Below are 14,473 nucleotides of genomic sequence, written 5' to 3'. Positions count from 1 at the left end.
TGTGGTAATTCTATTTTTAATCTCTTTAAAAACCTGTATGTTTTTCCATTATGGCTATACCAGTCTACATTTCTACCAAAGTGTTTCAGACTTTTCTTCAGTTGCCAGTGTTGGCAGTTGAGAAGAGACAGACAGATCTTCTGTCACCTGTTCACTCCCCAAATGGCTCCAAAGACTGGAGCTAGGCTGGTCTGGAGCCAGGAGGCTTGAGCTGTTCTTCCTTCCTTCCTTCCTTCCTTCCTTCCTTCCTTCCTTCCTTCCTTCCTATCCTTCCTATCCTTCCTATCCTTCCTATCCTTCCTATCCTTCCTATCCTTCCTATCCTTCCTATCCTTCCTATCCTTCCTATCCTTCCGATTCAGTTATTTTTATTGGAAAGACAGATTTCTGGAGAGAAGAACCAGAGAGAAAGATCTTGTGTTGACTGGTTCACTCCCCGCGTGGCTGCAATGACCAGAGCTGAGCCGATCCGAAGCCAGGAGGCAGGCTCCTCTTTCAGGTCTCTCACGTGGGTGTGGGGTCCCCAGGTTTGAGCCTTCTTCCTTTGCTCTCCAGAGCAGCTGGGATGTGAACCAGCGCCCATAGGGGCTCATGCAAGGCAAGCAGTTAACCATTGGGCCATCATGCCAGGCCTGAGGATTGGACTTCTTCCATGTCTTCCATGTTGGTGCAGGGACCCACGAACATGGGCCATCTTTCACTGCTTTCTTGGCACATTAGCAAGCAGCTGGATTGGAAGTAGAGCAGTTGGGAATGGAATTGCTACCCATATGGGGTGCCCGTGCTGTGGGCAGATGCTTAACTGACTACTCAACTGGTCCTGGCAGTTTTTTTTGTGTATTTTTAAAAATTACTCACTTGATTTAGAAGCTGTAAGAGAATGAATATTCTCATCTGGCTCAGCATGTGCTCTGCTTCACTCCCCCAAATGCCCGCTAAGAGCATGTAACGTAGTCTAGGTCTAGGCGTGGCTTGAGCCATCCTCCGCTGCCTCTCAGAGAGTGTGACCTGGAGGCTGGAGTTGGAGCAGTTCTCTGGACCGTGAGCCAGGCACCCTGGTTTGGAGGGCAGACCTCCAAAGCTGTAGCTTAGCAGTCACACTAAACTTCTGCATTGGTGTAAAGAGCTGTCCTTCTGTACTTTCTGAGTAAAGCTGTTGAGTTTGTGGACCTTGGACTTTGTGGACTGCCTTTGAAATGATCCATGTGAGCAAGATGATGCAGTGTATCATCCAAAGAGATAAAGGTCACGGCCTTCAGGATCCACTTTTGGGAGCGCTACCATGCATGTTTGCAAAGTTAGGATGGTGTGTTGCAAAGTGTTGGCTTTCTACCTTATTACTGATACCTCAGAATTCAAGTCATTTAAGATAAACACTAGCAATCGAGTGCTTTTATTATTGAGTGAAAAATGGTAATTTCTCTGGTCTGCATTATTCTGAATTCAACAGTACCAAGTTTAAAAATATCATTTTATGAATATTTTTTGAAGGTGGGAATTGTGTCTTTGAATTCTAGATTAAAAAAAAAAAACATTCAACCTCTGCAAGAACCTTTCTCAGTTAAATAGCTCTCCAGTTAGTTTTTTGTGAAGTGGGTGTACGCGGGGGCACAGAGGTTCCTGGAAAGCAAGCATAACGTGTTTACTTCAGAGTCTCACCGGGGAGGCTAGCAGGAAGTTCAAGTCTGGCACTGAAGCATTTTCAAGTGTTTCTTTTCTTTGTATGCATTAGGCCTCAAGAAAGGAGAACTGGCTATGAGCAGTTTCATCCAGGCCCATCCCCAGTGGATCATGACCCACTGGAGTCCAAGCGCCCACGTCTGGAGCAGGTTTCCGATTCCCATTTCCAGCGAGTCAGTGCTGCGGTCCTGCCTTTAGTGCACACTCTGCCGGAAGGCTTGAGGTCCTCTGCAGATGCCAAGAAGGTAAACGTTTGTTCTTTTGCTCTGTGGTGCTGTAGGTGGTATAGCATTTATTTAGCCATATTTGGGCAGGAAGTACATAAAAGAAAGTCCAGTTACACCAATCTCTGAAGGTTTCTGTGATTGGAAAATAAAAATTTCTTTAAAACAAAAAAAACCCTACAACCCTGCACACTTGTGGGAAACCTGGAAGAGGCTCCTGGCTCCTGGTTTCAGTTTGACTCAGCTCTGGCCATTGGGGCCACTTGGGGAGTGAACCAGGAGACAGAGATTATTTCTTTGTGTATCTCTTGCTTTCTGTATATCTGCCTTTCCGCTGAAAAATAAATAAATTAAAAAAAAAAGACAAAAACAAACCAAAAAACCCTGCAGACTCAGCGCTTCAAACTTACAAAGTTTGGTGTATTGTAAAGTGGATGATTTAATAATTCGCAAGCATTTTGCACAGGCTTGCTGTTCTGAAAAGAAGGGCAAAGGCATTCAAAGATTTAAAATTTAAATTTAATAAAACTGGAAATGAGTTTCTGAAACGCCCTGGAATTCTAGGGGGAAAGCATTTGTTTTTAGGTAAAGTTTAATTGTTATTCTTGAAGATTTAGTTTGATGTAAAAGGCAGATTTCCTCAGTGAGCAGGAGGGACACAGGTCGTTCATCCATTGATTGACCTCCCACATGGCTGCAGCGGTCGGAGCTGGCTCAGTCCTGAGCCGGGAGCTTCATCCGGGTCTCGCAGGTGGACTTAGGGACCCAAGCACTTGAGCCATCCTCTGCTGCTTTTTCAGGCATGATAGCAGGGAGCTGTGTCTGAAGTGCAGCAGCTGGGATTCAAACCAATGCCCATATAGGATGTGGGCGCCTATGGTGGAAGCTGAACTTCCTCCTCCATGACACCAGCCCCCGAAAGTAAATTCCTTAAAAAGTAAATGCATTGTTAATTCGTAAGTTACACGTTTTTTAAACAGAAAAATACTTAGCTTTTTTTTGTTGTTTGTTTTTATTGGAAAGATAAACAGAGAAGAGGATCTTCTGTCCTCTGGTTTACTCCCCATGTGGCTGCAATGGCCAGAGTTGAGCTATTGTGAAGCCAGGAGCCTCTCTGGGTCTCCCGTGTGGGTGCAGGGTCCCAAGGCTTTGGGCTGTCCTCCACTGCTTTCCCAGGCCACGTGCAAGGAATTGAATGGGAAATGGGGCACTGGGATTAGAACCAGCGCCCATGTAGGATCCTGGTGGCTGTGAGGTGAGGACATACTTCAACCACTAGGCTGCCATACTGGGTCCTTTTTTTTTTTTTTTTTTAAAAACTGGAAAGGAAGATCAAATTTTGATAAGGGAAGGAGAAACAGAAGTATCTTTCTGTGCTTGCTCACTCCTTAAATGGCCACAACAGCTGGAGCTGAGCCAGTCTGAACCCAGGAGCCAGTAACTTTTTTTGGGTTCCCATATGAGTACAGGGTCCCAGGGCTTTGGGCCATTCTCCGCTGCTTTCCCAGGCCACAGATGGGAGCTGCATGGGCAATTGGCACATGAACTGACACCCAATGGGATCCCAGCACTTGCAAGATGAGGATTTAGCCATTGAGCCAGCATGCTGGGTCCCTGTATTTATTCATTTAGTTAGATATTGGGAAGATCATATTTTATGGAAAAAGAATCAGAGAGGCTTATATCCACCTCCTTCCCATTTAAAAAAAACAATTATTCACTTGAAAGAGGTGTAGAGGTGTTCTGTCTGTTGGCGTGTTCTAGGCTGAACTTAAGCCAGGAGCCTTGAAATTCGTTCCAGTTGCCCACATGATGGCAGAGGCCAAGTATGTGAGCAGTCTCCTGCTGTTTTCCCAGTTTATTAGGCAGGGAGCCGAGTCAGGAGTGGAGCACTGGGGTTCCTGCCTATAATGTTCACCTGTGTATTCCTGCTGACACCATCATGTACTTATTGCTTAAAAGAAAAAACAATTTTTAAAAAAGTTTTGAAGTAAAATTGAAATGCTTCACTTATTGGGTATTTGAACATCTTTCTGTTTATGTGTTGTTTTTCACATTTGTTACTGTTTTTCTGTTTACTTTGTATTGAATTGTGGAATTCAAAGTTTGCAAATGATTTGTGTTTCATCATGTACCTTTCAGAATTGTTTTCCTGCTTTAGTAAGTGGGAGATCTTATTATTTTTTTTTAATTCAATTTGTGATTTAAATTTTTTATTTTTGCTGTTGACCTAGTCCATGACAATTCTGGATTTGCTTATGATAACTTTTTAAAAAATAGGTGGTCTTAATTTGCTGTTATTTTACAATAAGATGTGAAGTGAGTTTTTTCTTCAAAATCGCTGTCTGGATGTTCCAGTACAAGAATGCATTCACTGTGTAATTGGAGAATTATATGGCTGTTTGATCACTATTTCTAGTTTTGTCTTAAATAGATGTTCAAGCAATTTGATTTTTTTTTTTTTGTTAAATATTTAATCATTAGGGACTCTATGGAATATGCTGATTTGTAATATTTTTAAGGCGTATGTCTTCAGCTGGGGAGTATTCTAAAAGTTTGTTGAATGAAAATGTGTGTTTTACTATGATACATTTCTGTAACAAACTCTTGGCTTATGGTAGGAGAATGATACTAATTAAAACATGGTCATCATGATGGTGCAAAAAGATTTTCCCCTGAACATTAATGTTTCAAAGTTCTCAGGCGCAACCTCTCATCATTGAAGAAACAACCATTAGAATCATTACAATATTTGACCGTAATAATATTCTTATGTACTGCCTTTAATCTTCGCTTAGTGTGTGTAAAGCTGGTTTAGTGGGTTCAAGAACTGCTGTACTTTCACAGCGTTAGTGAAGATTTGAGAGTTGAAAAGACGTTGTGAAAACATTTTCTCTTGTGTTTCTTGTTTGTTAAGATTGATGAAGATGGTTATATTTCTACCCTAATTTTTTCTTTTGAGAAAACACACCATGTATTTTGACGTTAAGGGTATATAATGGACGGATGAACTACAGGGTCTCAGCCTGCCAAAGAGTACTGAGTGCAAATGACTCTGGAGCTTTACCTGTATTATTAGCTCTATTAGAAATTATTACTGCTTTCCTTGCTGCGTTCTTAATAGAGTTGAGTAGGCTATGGTATACTGATCATTTTATTTTCCCCAGAAGTACTCTGATGTGTTTGTAGTACAGACTGTCACAGAATGAGGCTTCTCAGCAATGTACATGTTTTAGCTGTCATGTGTGTCAAGGTTTTTTGAAGCAACTATTCAGGTATTGCTTGTGTGCTACGTCTTACATAATGCACTTTAGGATTCTATATAACACTGTCAGTTATCCTCATCTAGGCTTGTCATAGCCTCAAGGAAATTAGTGATTTATCCTGAAATTCACCTGTATTATAATATTGCTTATGTGTTCGCCTCAGACTGGAAGTTATGTCTGTGTGTGTATGTGTGCCAAGGGGTGGTAGATTCGGGGTAGTGGAGCTTTGATTTACTGACAGTTCTCTGCTTGTTTGAGGTAGGCTTGGACATACATGCAAACCACTTACTTTATTATTTATTTGAGAGGCGGAAAGGTAGTGACAAAGCTCAGATTCACTGTCTCATTCTTCTAAGAATTGGAACAGTCCAGAAGTGGGAGCCAGGAACTCAGTCGAGTTTTGCCACATAAGTGACAGGGACCAACCACCTGAGCCATCACCTACTGCCTGCCAAGGTGTGTTCCATCAGGAAGCTGCAGTTGGCAGCAGAGCCATATTTAAACCCAGGCATTCCAGTATTGGATACCTGTGTGTTCGCTTTGGTAAAGAGATGATTTGTGCTGTAACTTAGGTGGGCTGAGTTGTCTTTTGTGAAGATAGGCTCTGAAACCTTTGCAACAAACAGTTATGCAAGTTCTCTTGACTTGTTTCTCAGTTCAGGCCTCTAGAAAGCCTAAAAGTTTTCTTAAAGAACTCTTCACCAGGCCTGGTGCCATGGCCTAGTGGCTAAAGTCTTTGCCTGGAACTGCTGGGATCCCATATGGGCGATGGTTCAAATCACAGCAGACCTGCTTCCCATCCAGCTACCTGCTTGTGGCCTGGGAAGGCAGTCAAGGATGGGCCAAAGCCTTGGAAGCTGGAGGAAGTTCCTGGCTCCTGGCTTCGGATTGGCACAGCACCGGCCGTGGAGGTCACTTTGGGAGTGAATCATCGGATGGAAGATATTTCTGTCTGTCATTCCTCCTCTCTGCATATCTGGCTTTCCTATAAAAATAAAAATAAATCTTAAAATAACAAAAACAAAAAACGCTTCACCGTATCACGAGATGTTGGGTGGGCACAGGCTTTACCTGGAGTAACATTATCCCCAGCCTGCTTTGTTCAGACCTTTCTGAAAACCTTCCGGAGAAAATGACTTAGAGTTTGATATGACTACAGCAGTTTCCAGTAGTGCTAGTATTGTTACGCTATTTTCAGATAGTGAATATACTTAAACGGTAAAAGTGGTATTGATAAGTATGGCGTTTGTGAATATGTGTTTATGTATAAATGCAAAAATTGTTACTGAAAGACTAACCTTAGAGAAATAATGTGTTTCTTATGTGTGAAGATGAAAATTGTTACGAAAAATTAACATTAGAGAAATGATGTATCTCCACTTTTTTTTTTTGATGATTTTTTTTGAAAGGTAGAGTAGTGGCATAGAGGGGGGAGATGCTGCCTCCTCTGCTTTATTCCACAAATGCTGGCAGCAGCCGGACCGGCAGTGCTGCAGCCCAGGCCTAGAACTCCAGGTGGTTTCCCGATTTCCAGGGAAGGGCAGATACTCAGGCTGTTCTGTCCTGCCAGCATTGTCACGGAGCTGGAATGGCCCTGGAGTGCTGTTCATACGGAATGCCTGCACTGCAGGCAGGGGATTAACCTTGCCGCCCCAACACTGGTACCCATCGTGTTTTAAATTGTGCTTTTACAGTTTAAGACTGTCTTGACTCTAACATGGCTGTTAATGTTTCATAACTAATTGTCCTTGGTTTGCTTCTGAAGGATCCAGCGTTTGGAGGCAAACACGATGCCCCCTCCTCCCCAATCTCTGGGCAGCCCTGCGGAGATGATCAAAATGCGTCGCCGTCAAAGCTTTCCAAGGAAGAGTTAATACAGAGCATGGACCGTGTAGATAGAGAGATTGCAAAAGTAGAACAGCAGATCCTTAAACTGAAGAAGAAGCAAGTAAGTGTGTCTATTTACTACTCTAAACATCTTAAGGATGTGTGACCCCACAAGGAATTTTCCATATTTGGGAACTCTACATGCCTGATATACTTTATGACTTGATTTTTTGCTATCAGTTTCCTGTTTGATCCGTTTGTTTCCCCTGGTGTCTGATTATGTGATCCTACATAGTGAAATTTGTTCATTCCGTTTTTGATGTTCAGATGTCTTTTCCTTAGTTTCTTACTTTTCCATGGAGTGGTGGTGTTTTTAGTTCACAAGTTGTTTTCATTGTTTTTCAAAGATTTGTCTGATTGTTTGGAGTGCAGAGTTACACAAGAGGGAAACATGGAGGTCCTTCATGTGCTGGTTCATGCATTCCTGCCCACAACAGGCAGGGCTGGAGCAGGCTGCAGCCTGGAGTTGAGAAGTCCATCTAGATTGCCCACCCAGGTGGCAGTGGCCCATTACACTTCCGTTGTTTTTCCCAGATCGTTGATAGGGAGCTGGACCAGAAGTGAGATAACCGTGAGTCACACCCATGCCCTTACAGGATGCCAGCATTGTAGGTAGCAGTTGAGCTCACTACTCTTTTTTTTTTTTTTTTTTTAAGATTTATTTTCATTGCAAAGTCAGATATGCAGAGAGGAGGAGAGACAGAGGAAGATCTTCTGTGAGCGCAGTGGTCAGTGCTGCGCCGATCTGAAGCTAGGAGCCAGGAACTTCTAAGTCTCTCACGCAGGTGCAGGGTCCCAAAGCTTTGGGCCGTCCTCAACTGCTTTGCCAGGCCACAAGTAGGGAGCTGGATGGGAAGTGGGGCTGCCGGGATTAGAACCGGCGCCCATATGGGATCCTGGCGCTTTTGAGGTGAGGACTTTAGCCTCTAGGCCATGGCGCCAGGCCCAAGATCAAATAAATCTTAAAACAAAAAGAAAAGTAGGGGCCAGTGTGGTGGTACAGCAGGCTGATTAATTGCCTGCAATCGTAGCTATCCCATATGGACATGATTTGTTTCCCAGTCCAGCTTCCTGCTTATCACCGGAAAAACAGCAGTGAGTGGCTTAAATTCTTACATCCCTGTACCTGAAGGGGAGACCTGGAAGAAGCTGCTGGCTTCAGATAGGCTCAGCTCCAGCCTTTGCTGCCTTCTGGGGAGTGAACCAGCAGATGGAATATCTCTGATTCTCTTTCTCTCTATAAATCTGCCCTTCATATAATAAAATTTTAAAGTTTATTTGAAAGACAGGGATTGAGAAAGAGAATGGAAAATCTTCATTTCTAAATGGCTCGACAGCTGGGGAAAGGACATGCTGAACCAAGATCTAAGGCTGTGATCGAGGTCTTTCACCGTGGGTGATAGGTGCCCACATACTTGTGCCATCCTCTGCTGCCCTTCAGAGTGTGCACGAGCAGGAATGTGGTTTGAAGGTGGACATGGGGCTTGATCCCAGGAACCCTGATACATTATGTGGCAGCTCAGGTGGCAGCTTACCACGCTCTACCACATCACCTACCCCAACATATGACCTTTTTAAAAAAGTATAGTTTTTTTTTCCTCATGTTGTTTTTTTTTCCCTTCCAAAATAGATAACTTATTTTGAAATCAGAGTTAGCCAACACTGGGCCAGGCCAAAGCAAGAAGCTGGCATTTCATATGGGTTTTCTTTCTCCACTTCTAGTTTTTTTTTTTTTTTTTTTTTTTCTTTTTTAAAAACATTTTTATTATTTTATGATATAGTTCCATAGGCCTTGGACTTACCCCCACCACAAATCCCCTCCCCGCCACTGAGTTCTCCTATATTATTCTATAATGTTATCCTACATAAACCGTCATATGTCCATCATTGCGGGCATGGACAGTGACACAGAGTCCAGCATCCTATTGTCAACAGTCTCCTCTAGTTAACAGTTTCATTGGGAGTCCATCTTTGACCTGGAAGTAGAGAGGCCTACTGCATTGTGTCTTCACATCTGGGTATGGTAGTCTCCATTACCATACATAGCATTAAATGAAAAGCCAAAATACAAAATCAACAACAGGAAGAAGAATAGAAACTTAGAATGCCATGTTCACAAGAGGTTTTGATAGTTCAACAGTCTTGAGTTATTGTCGATCCCCCCACTCCAATCACGATGTCATCTCTCCATAATCCACTGGCTGCTATAGTCCACCTTAGTGTCTGCCCAGATCTTCAGTGCCAACGCTTGGTTGGAGTAGTTGATCAATGTCTTCTGTCCTCCATCCTCTGCCATGGTACTAGGTGTCCTCTAGAGCCTCCAATGTACTGTCATATCTTTCATGTGCATTTGGATATGCTGTTCACTGCTCCATCTGAGCCACTAAGGAGGCCCAGCTGTGACACATGCATTCCACAGTGAGACCATGGAACCTACAATTTTCTCCATGGTCGGGGTTCTGAGTCCAGCAGTTTGGTTGGTACAGAATCACCAATGAAACCTCATCTGAGGTGATCCCAGACCTGATTTCTTGTGTATGTTTGCCAATACAGGGTCCGGCACAGTCCATCGCCCAAATTGGCCTACACACACACTTATATTTGCCATTGCTGGCTCAGTACTGTCTCCATCCTCGTGTTATATGCAAACCAGTGGGTGTTGCAGTGCAGCCCTATCCTGCTCACCACATACTGGGCCTTTTTGTAAACCAGTGGGAGCTGCAGCCTAGTCGGAGCAACCCACAATAACCCTACCTGGCCTGCTCCCTGCCCTGGTTCTCATGCTTGTTAGTATGAACGGCTGACTGGTTCTGTCTATCTCATATCCCATTTGGCTCTCATACATGTCAGTGGACATTAAAGCCCAGTTGTCAACCAGCCCCACTATCCAGTCTACACTGTTGCCAGCGGGTGCCACCATCTGTCTAGCCATGCCTGCACCTGACAGAGTTTGCCTCTGTGCCAGCATCTGTCAGCTGATGCTGCAGCAAAGCCCAACCCACCCACACCCACTCTGGCTTATGCATGTACCAGAAGGTACAATCAGCCTAGCTTGGCCTTTCCCTGAGCCAGCTCACATGTAGGCCATCAGATGTTGTGGGCCTGCATAGCCTGGTCTGCCCCCATCTTGGCACTCATGTTCACCAGTGGGAATAGTGACCCAATATGGTGGCCCCCTTCGTTCCCTCAGTAAGTAGGTTCTCAGCATCCCCCGTGTTTCACATGTGCTGGTTGGGTACTGTGGCCCAGTTTGGCCCAGCCTGCCTCAACGCAGCATTTTCCAGTGGGTGCTGTATTTTGACTGGGCCTGGCCCACCCCCAATTCCAGCTCATGCTAGTGGGGGCTATAGCCTAGCCCAGCCCTGCCAGGCCCCAGTCCTGGGCCCCGTGTGGAATGGCTGGCATTGTACCCTGACCTGGCCGGACCCACACTCCCTTCTGGTATTTGGATCCGTCACTGGGTGATATGAACTGACTTAGCCTGGTCTACGTCTGACTGGTGCCTAATGTATGCTGGTGGGTACCGTATTTTGGCCTGGTCTGGGCTACTCCCCTTCTTGGTTCTTGCATTCACCTGCAGGGACTGTGTCCGGTTACAGTAGTTACCCAAGCTCCTCCATCAGGATTTTTCCCAGTGCCAGATCTCACACACATGGTAGTTTATGGGCCAGCCCTACTTAGTCCACCTCCTGTCCTAGCAGCAACAGTGACCTTTCCTCACTGGCCCTCATCCATTCCAGTTGTTGTTGGGTGCTACAGCCTATTCTCTGCCCCAGTACCTGTGAGTGTTGGCAATTTCCATGTTCACACCTAGTTGAGCCCATCATCACCCTGACTCTTGAGCTAACCAGTGGAAGTTGTATTTCCATAGTGTTGGGTCTACTTATCCTTTGCGAAATCTAGCCCAGGACCTTGTTCTCTTGCGTGTTGGTTAGTGTCATGGCCTTGCCTCATGTGACCTGTCCCCTGTTCCGACACTTAGGTACTGGGATCTAGCTCTGCTAGATAGACCTCCAACCATAGCTTTTGTATTGGGTGGCATGTCGCGGTCCGCAGTGCTCTGCACAAACAAGTACTCCCACATGGGCTGGTCAATCAGTCCGACCCATAGATACCTTCCAGTCTCTCCCCTCCAAACCACCATGTCTCAGTCCCCTTGCTTTCCTGCAAATACAGTAGCTTTGTCCTTGTGTCCCTCAGGATTCATTCCTCACCTGGATTCTGCTCCCTCTTCCAGTTTTAATACATGTGCTTCTGTAGCGAGCATCAACTCACTTCCCATTCAGCTGCTTGTTCATGGCCTGGGAAAGCAGTGGAAGGCCCAAATCCTTGGGCCTCTGCAGCCGTGTGTGATACCTGGAAGAAGTTTCTGGCTTTGGCCTGGCTCGGTCCCAAGCCTTTTCAGCCATTAGGGAGTGGAACAGTGGATGGAAGGCCTCCTTCCCTCCATTTCTTCCTCACTCACTCTTCTTGCCTGTATCACTCTCCTCCCACCCTCTCCCTACTGCCTTTTGAATAAATAAATTTTTAGAATTATTTAATTTGAAAGACACAGTTAACAGAGAAATAGAAGAAGGTGGAAGGAGCAAGAGAACAAGCAAGGAAGTGAGCGAGCGTGTGCCTCCATCCACTGATTCACTCCCCAAACTGCTAGTGGCTGGAGCTGGATCAGTCCAGCATCAAGAATCAGGAGCTGCTTTTGGGTCTCCCACATGGTGACAAAGGCCAAGGACTTGGGCCATTTTTTGCTGCTTTTCCAGGCACATTAGTAGAGAGCTGGATCAGAAGTGGAGCAGCTGGAACTTGAACTAACATCCATATGCGATCTCAGTGGTAGTGTTGCCAGGCTTCCTCTGCCCCCAGCTTTGCTTGCTATTCCAGATAATGCACGCATAGCATTGGAGGCAGCAAATAATGGCTCAACTACTTGGGTTCTTGCCACCCCTGTGGGAGACCTGGATGGAGTTCTGGACTCCAGGCTTCAGCTGACCTAGCTTCAGCTGACCTAGCCTCAGCTGTTGTGGCCGTTGGGGAGTGACTAGGTACATATACAATCTCTGTTTCTCTGTCAAATGCAAAATGAAACTTTCTGAATATGAGAGTTTGAATTTATTCCTCAGCTTTAAATAGTTATGGTCCATTATCTCCTTTTTTTTTTTTAAACAAAATACTTTCTCTCTAGTTACTTCATCTAGAAATTCCAGGTGAATATTCCAGTGAACACTTTTTCACTGTTTCTTCTAGGTCTCTTAATTGCTTCCTTTTACCATTCTTCTGGTTTCATTTGGGGTTGTCTTACACTTTACGATTTTCCATCTATATTTAATCTGTTGTCAAATCTGTCTTCAGCTTTAGTAATTGAGTTTTTGTTTCTGGAATTTTTATTTGGTTCATTTCCAGAGCTTAGTGTTTTGTATTCCTTGTGTTATTGGTTCACATTACATTTTACTATATTTAATAGTTGCAAGATTTTGTGCATCTGATTCTCCTTGGTCACTTGTCACATTCACCTTGTCGCACTTTAGTTTCTTTACTTGCAAAATGGTAGTAACACCAGTTACACCAATTAAATACATGACTTTTTATAAGCTCAGATAATTTAATACTTTGCATGGTATGTGGCTTTAGTTAATGTTCAGTGTCATGTACCCTATGATAATACTTTCAAATAACTTATAGCATATATTATAATTAGAAATATGTGTAGTATATTACCATAGGGAGATTTACAGGAACCACAAGTTTTATGAGAATATAAAATAACTAGATAAATAAATATACTGTAGCCTGTAGAGCAACATAATTTTTTTTAAAGATTTATTTATTTTCATTAGAAAATCAGATACACAGAGAGGAGGAAAGACAGAGAGAAAGATATTCCATTCACTGGTTCACTCACCAAGTAGCTGCAATAGCCAGAGTTGAGCAATCTGAAGCCAGGAGTTAGGAGCCTCTTCTGGGTCTCCCATGTGGATGCAGGGTCCCAAGGCTTTGTGCTGGCCTCAACTGCTTCCCCAGGCCACAAGCAGCGAGCTGGATGGGAAGTAGGGCAGCCAGGATTAGAACCAGTGTCTGTATGTGATCCTGGCATGTGCAAGATGAGTACTTTAGCTACTAGGCTACCAAGTGGGGCCCGAGCAGCATGACTTTTAAGTGCATTTTTCTTTTTAATATATATATATATATATTATTTATTTATTTTAAAAGGCAAATTTTATGGAGAGAGGGAGACAGTTAGACCTTCCATCCATTGGTTTATCCCCCAAATTGCCACAATGGCCACAGCTGAAGTGATTCGAAGTCAGGAGCCAGAAACTTGATGGTCTCCTACGTGGGTGCAGGGGTTTGAAGGCTTGGGCCGACCTTCCCTGCCTTCTGAAGCCATAAGCTGGATTGGAAGTGGAGTAACCAGGACTTGAACTGGTGTCCATCTAGGAAGCTAGTGCCACAAGTGGAGGATTGCTGGCTGCCCTCTACCCTCTTTTAAGATTTATTTATTTGAAAGGCAGTTAGAGAAGGAGATAAGAGAAGACTCCCATTTGCTGGTTCATTCCCAGATGGCACAGGGCTGGAGCTGGGCTGTTCTGAAGCCAGGGGCTCTTGGACTGCAGCCATCTTTCTTTTTCCATGTGCATTTTGCAGGGAGCTGGACGGGAAGTGGAGTAGACCAGGACTTGAAGTATTACTTACATGGGCTGTCAGCGTTGTAGGCAGTGGCTTTATTCACTGTGCCACACCACGGCCCCGGCAGCATAGTGCTAAGAACCTTATGTTGGGTAGGAATTGTTGCTGCTTGTGCCACTAGTATCTTATAGTAGAGGTCCCAGTTGCTCTGCTCCTGTGCAGCTCCTTGCTGATTCACTGAGCAGGCAGTAGGAAGATGGTCCAAGTACTTGAGTCTGCCAAGTATATACTGTGCATTTATAACACTTATGAAAAAAAGTGTTTTTCCTGGGCCTGGCACAGTTGTCTAGTGGCTAAAGTCCTCACCTTGCACACTCTGGGATCCCATATGGGTGCCGGTTCTAATCCCAGCTGCTCCACTTCCCATCCAGCTCCCTCCCTGCTTGTGGCCTGGGAAATCAGTTGAGGACAGCCCAAGGCCTTGGGACCCTGCATCTGCATGGGAGACCTGGAAGAAGCTTCTGGCTCCTGGCTTTGGATTGGCTCAGCTCTGGGTGTTGTGACCACTTGGGGAGTGGACCAGTGGACAGAAAATTTTTCTCTCTGCATCTGCTTCTCTCTGCATATCTGCCTTTCCAATAAAAATGAATAAATCTTAGAAAGTTTTTCCTGTGTCATTACTGGCCATTATGATAGAAATATAATATGCACTTTTATTCAGTTTTACCTTCTCTTACTGTTTTGCTTTAAATTGATCAAGATTTAGTTATTGAGGGTTATTTTCTTTTAGTC

The 14,473-nt window shown here is 44.4% G+C and overlaps 1 protein-coding gene across 6 annotated transcripts in view; it reads left to right on the top strand.

The window, feature by feature from the left end:
- The window catches only part of NCOR1 (nuclear receptor corepressor 1), a 116,660-nt gene that overhangs the window by 8,394 nt on the left and 93,793 nt on the right, over positions 1-14,473 (top strand). For 5 of the 6 annotated variants that reach the window (XM_041001593.1, XM_041001592.1, XM_041001594.1 and 2 more), the window contains exons 3-4: positions 1,733-1,925; positions 6,936-7,118. In XM_041001593.1, the coding sequence (XP_040857527.1) occupies positions 1,733-1,925; positions 6,936-7,118 (376 nt within the window). The remainder of the gene's footprint in view (positions 1-1,732; positions 1,926-6,935; positions 7,119-14,473) is intronic. The other variant, XM_041001595.1, reaches the window with a different exon arrangement.

The sequence above is a fragment of the Ochotona curzoniae genome, unplaced genomic scaffold (genome assembly GCF_017591425.1).
Source record: "Ochotona curzoniae isolate NIBS_2020 unplaced genomic scaffold, NIBS_Ocur_1.0 scaffold_2453, whole genome shotgun sequence".
Taxonomy (NCBI): Eukaryota; Metazoa; Chordata; class Mammalia; order Lagomorpha; family Ochotonidae; genus Ochotona; species Ochotona curzoniae.
Note: the sequence above shows the minus strand (reverse complement) of the source record. Positions and strands in the feature narration are given on the sequence as shown.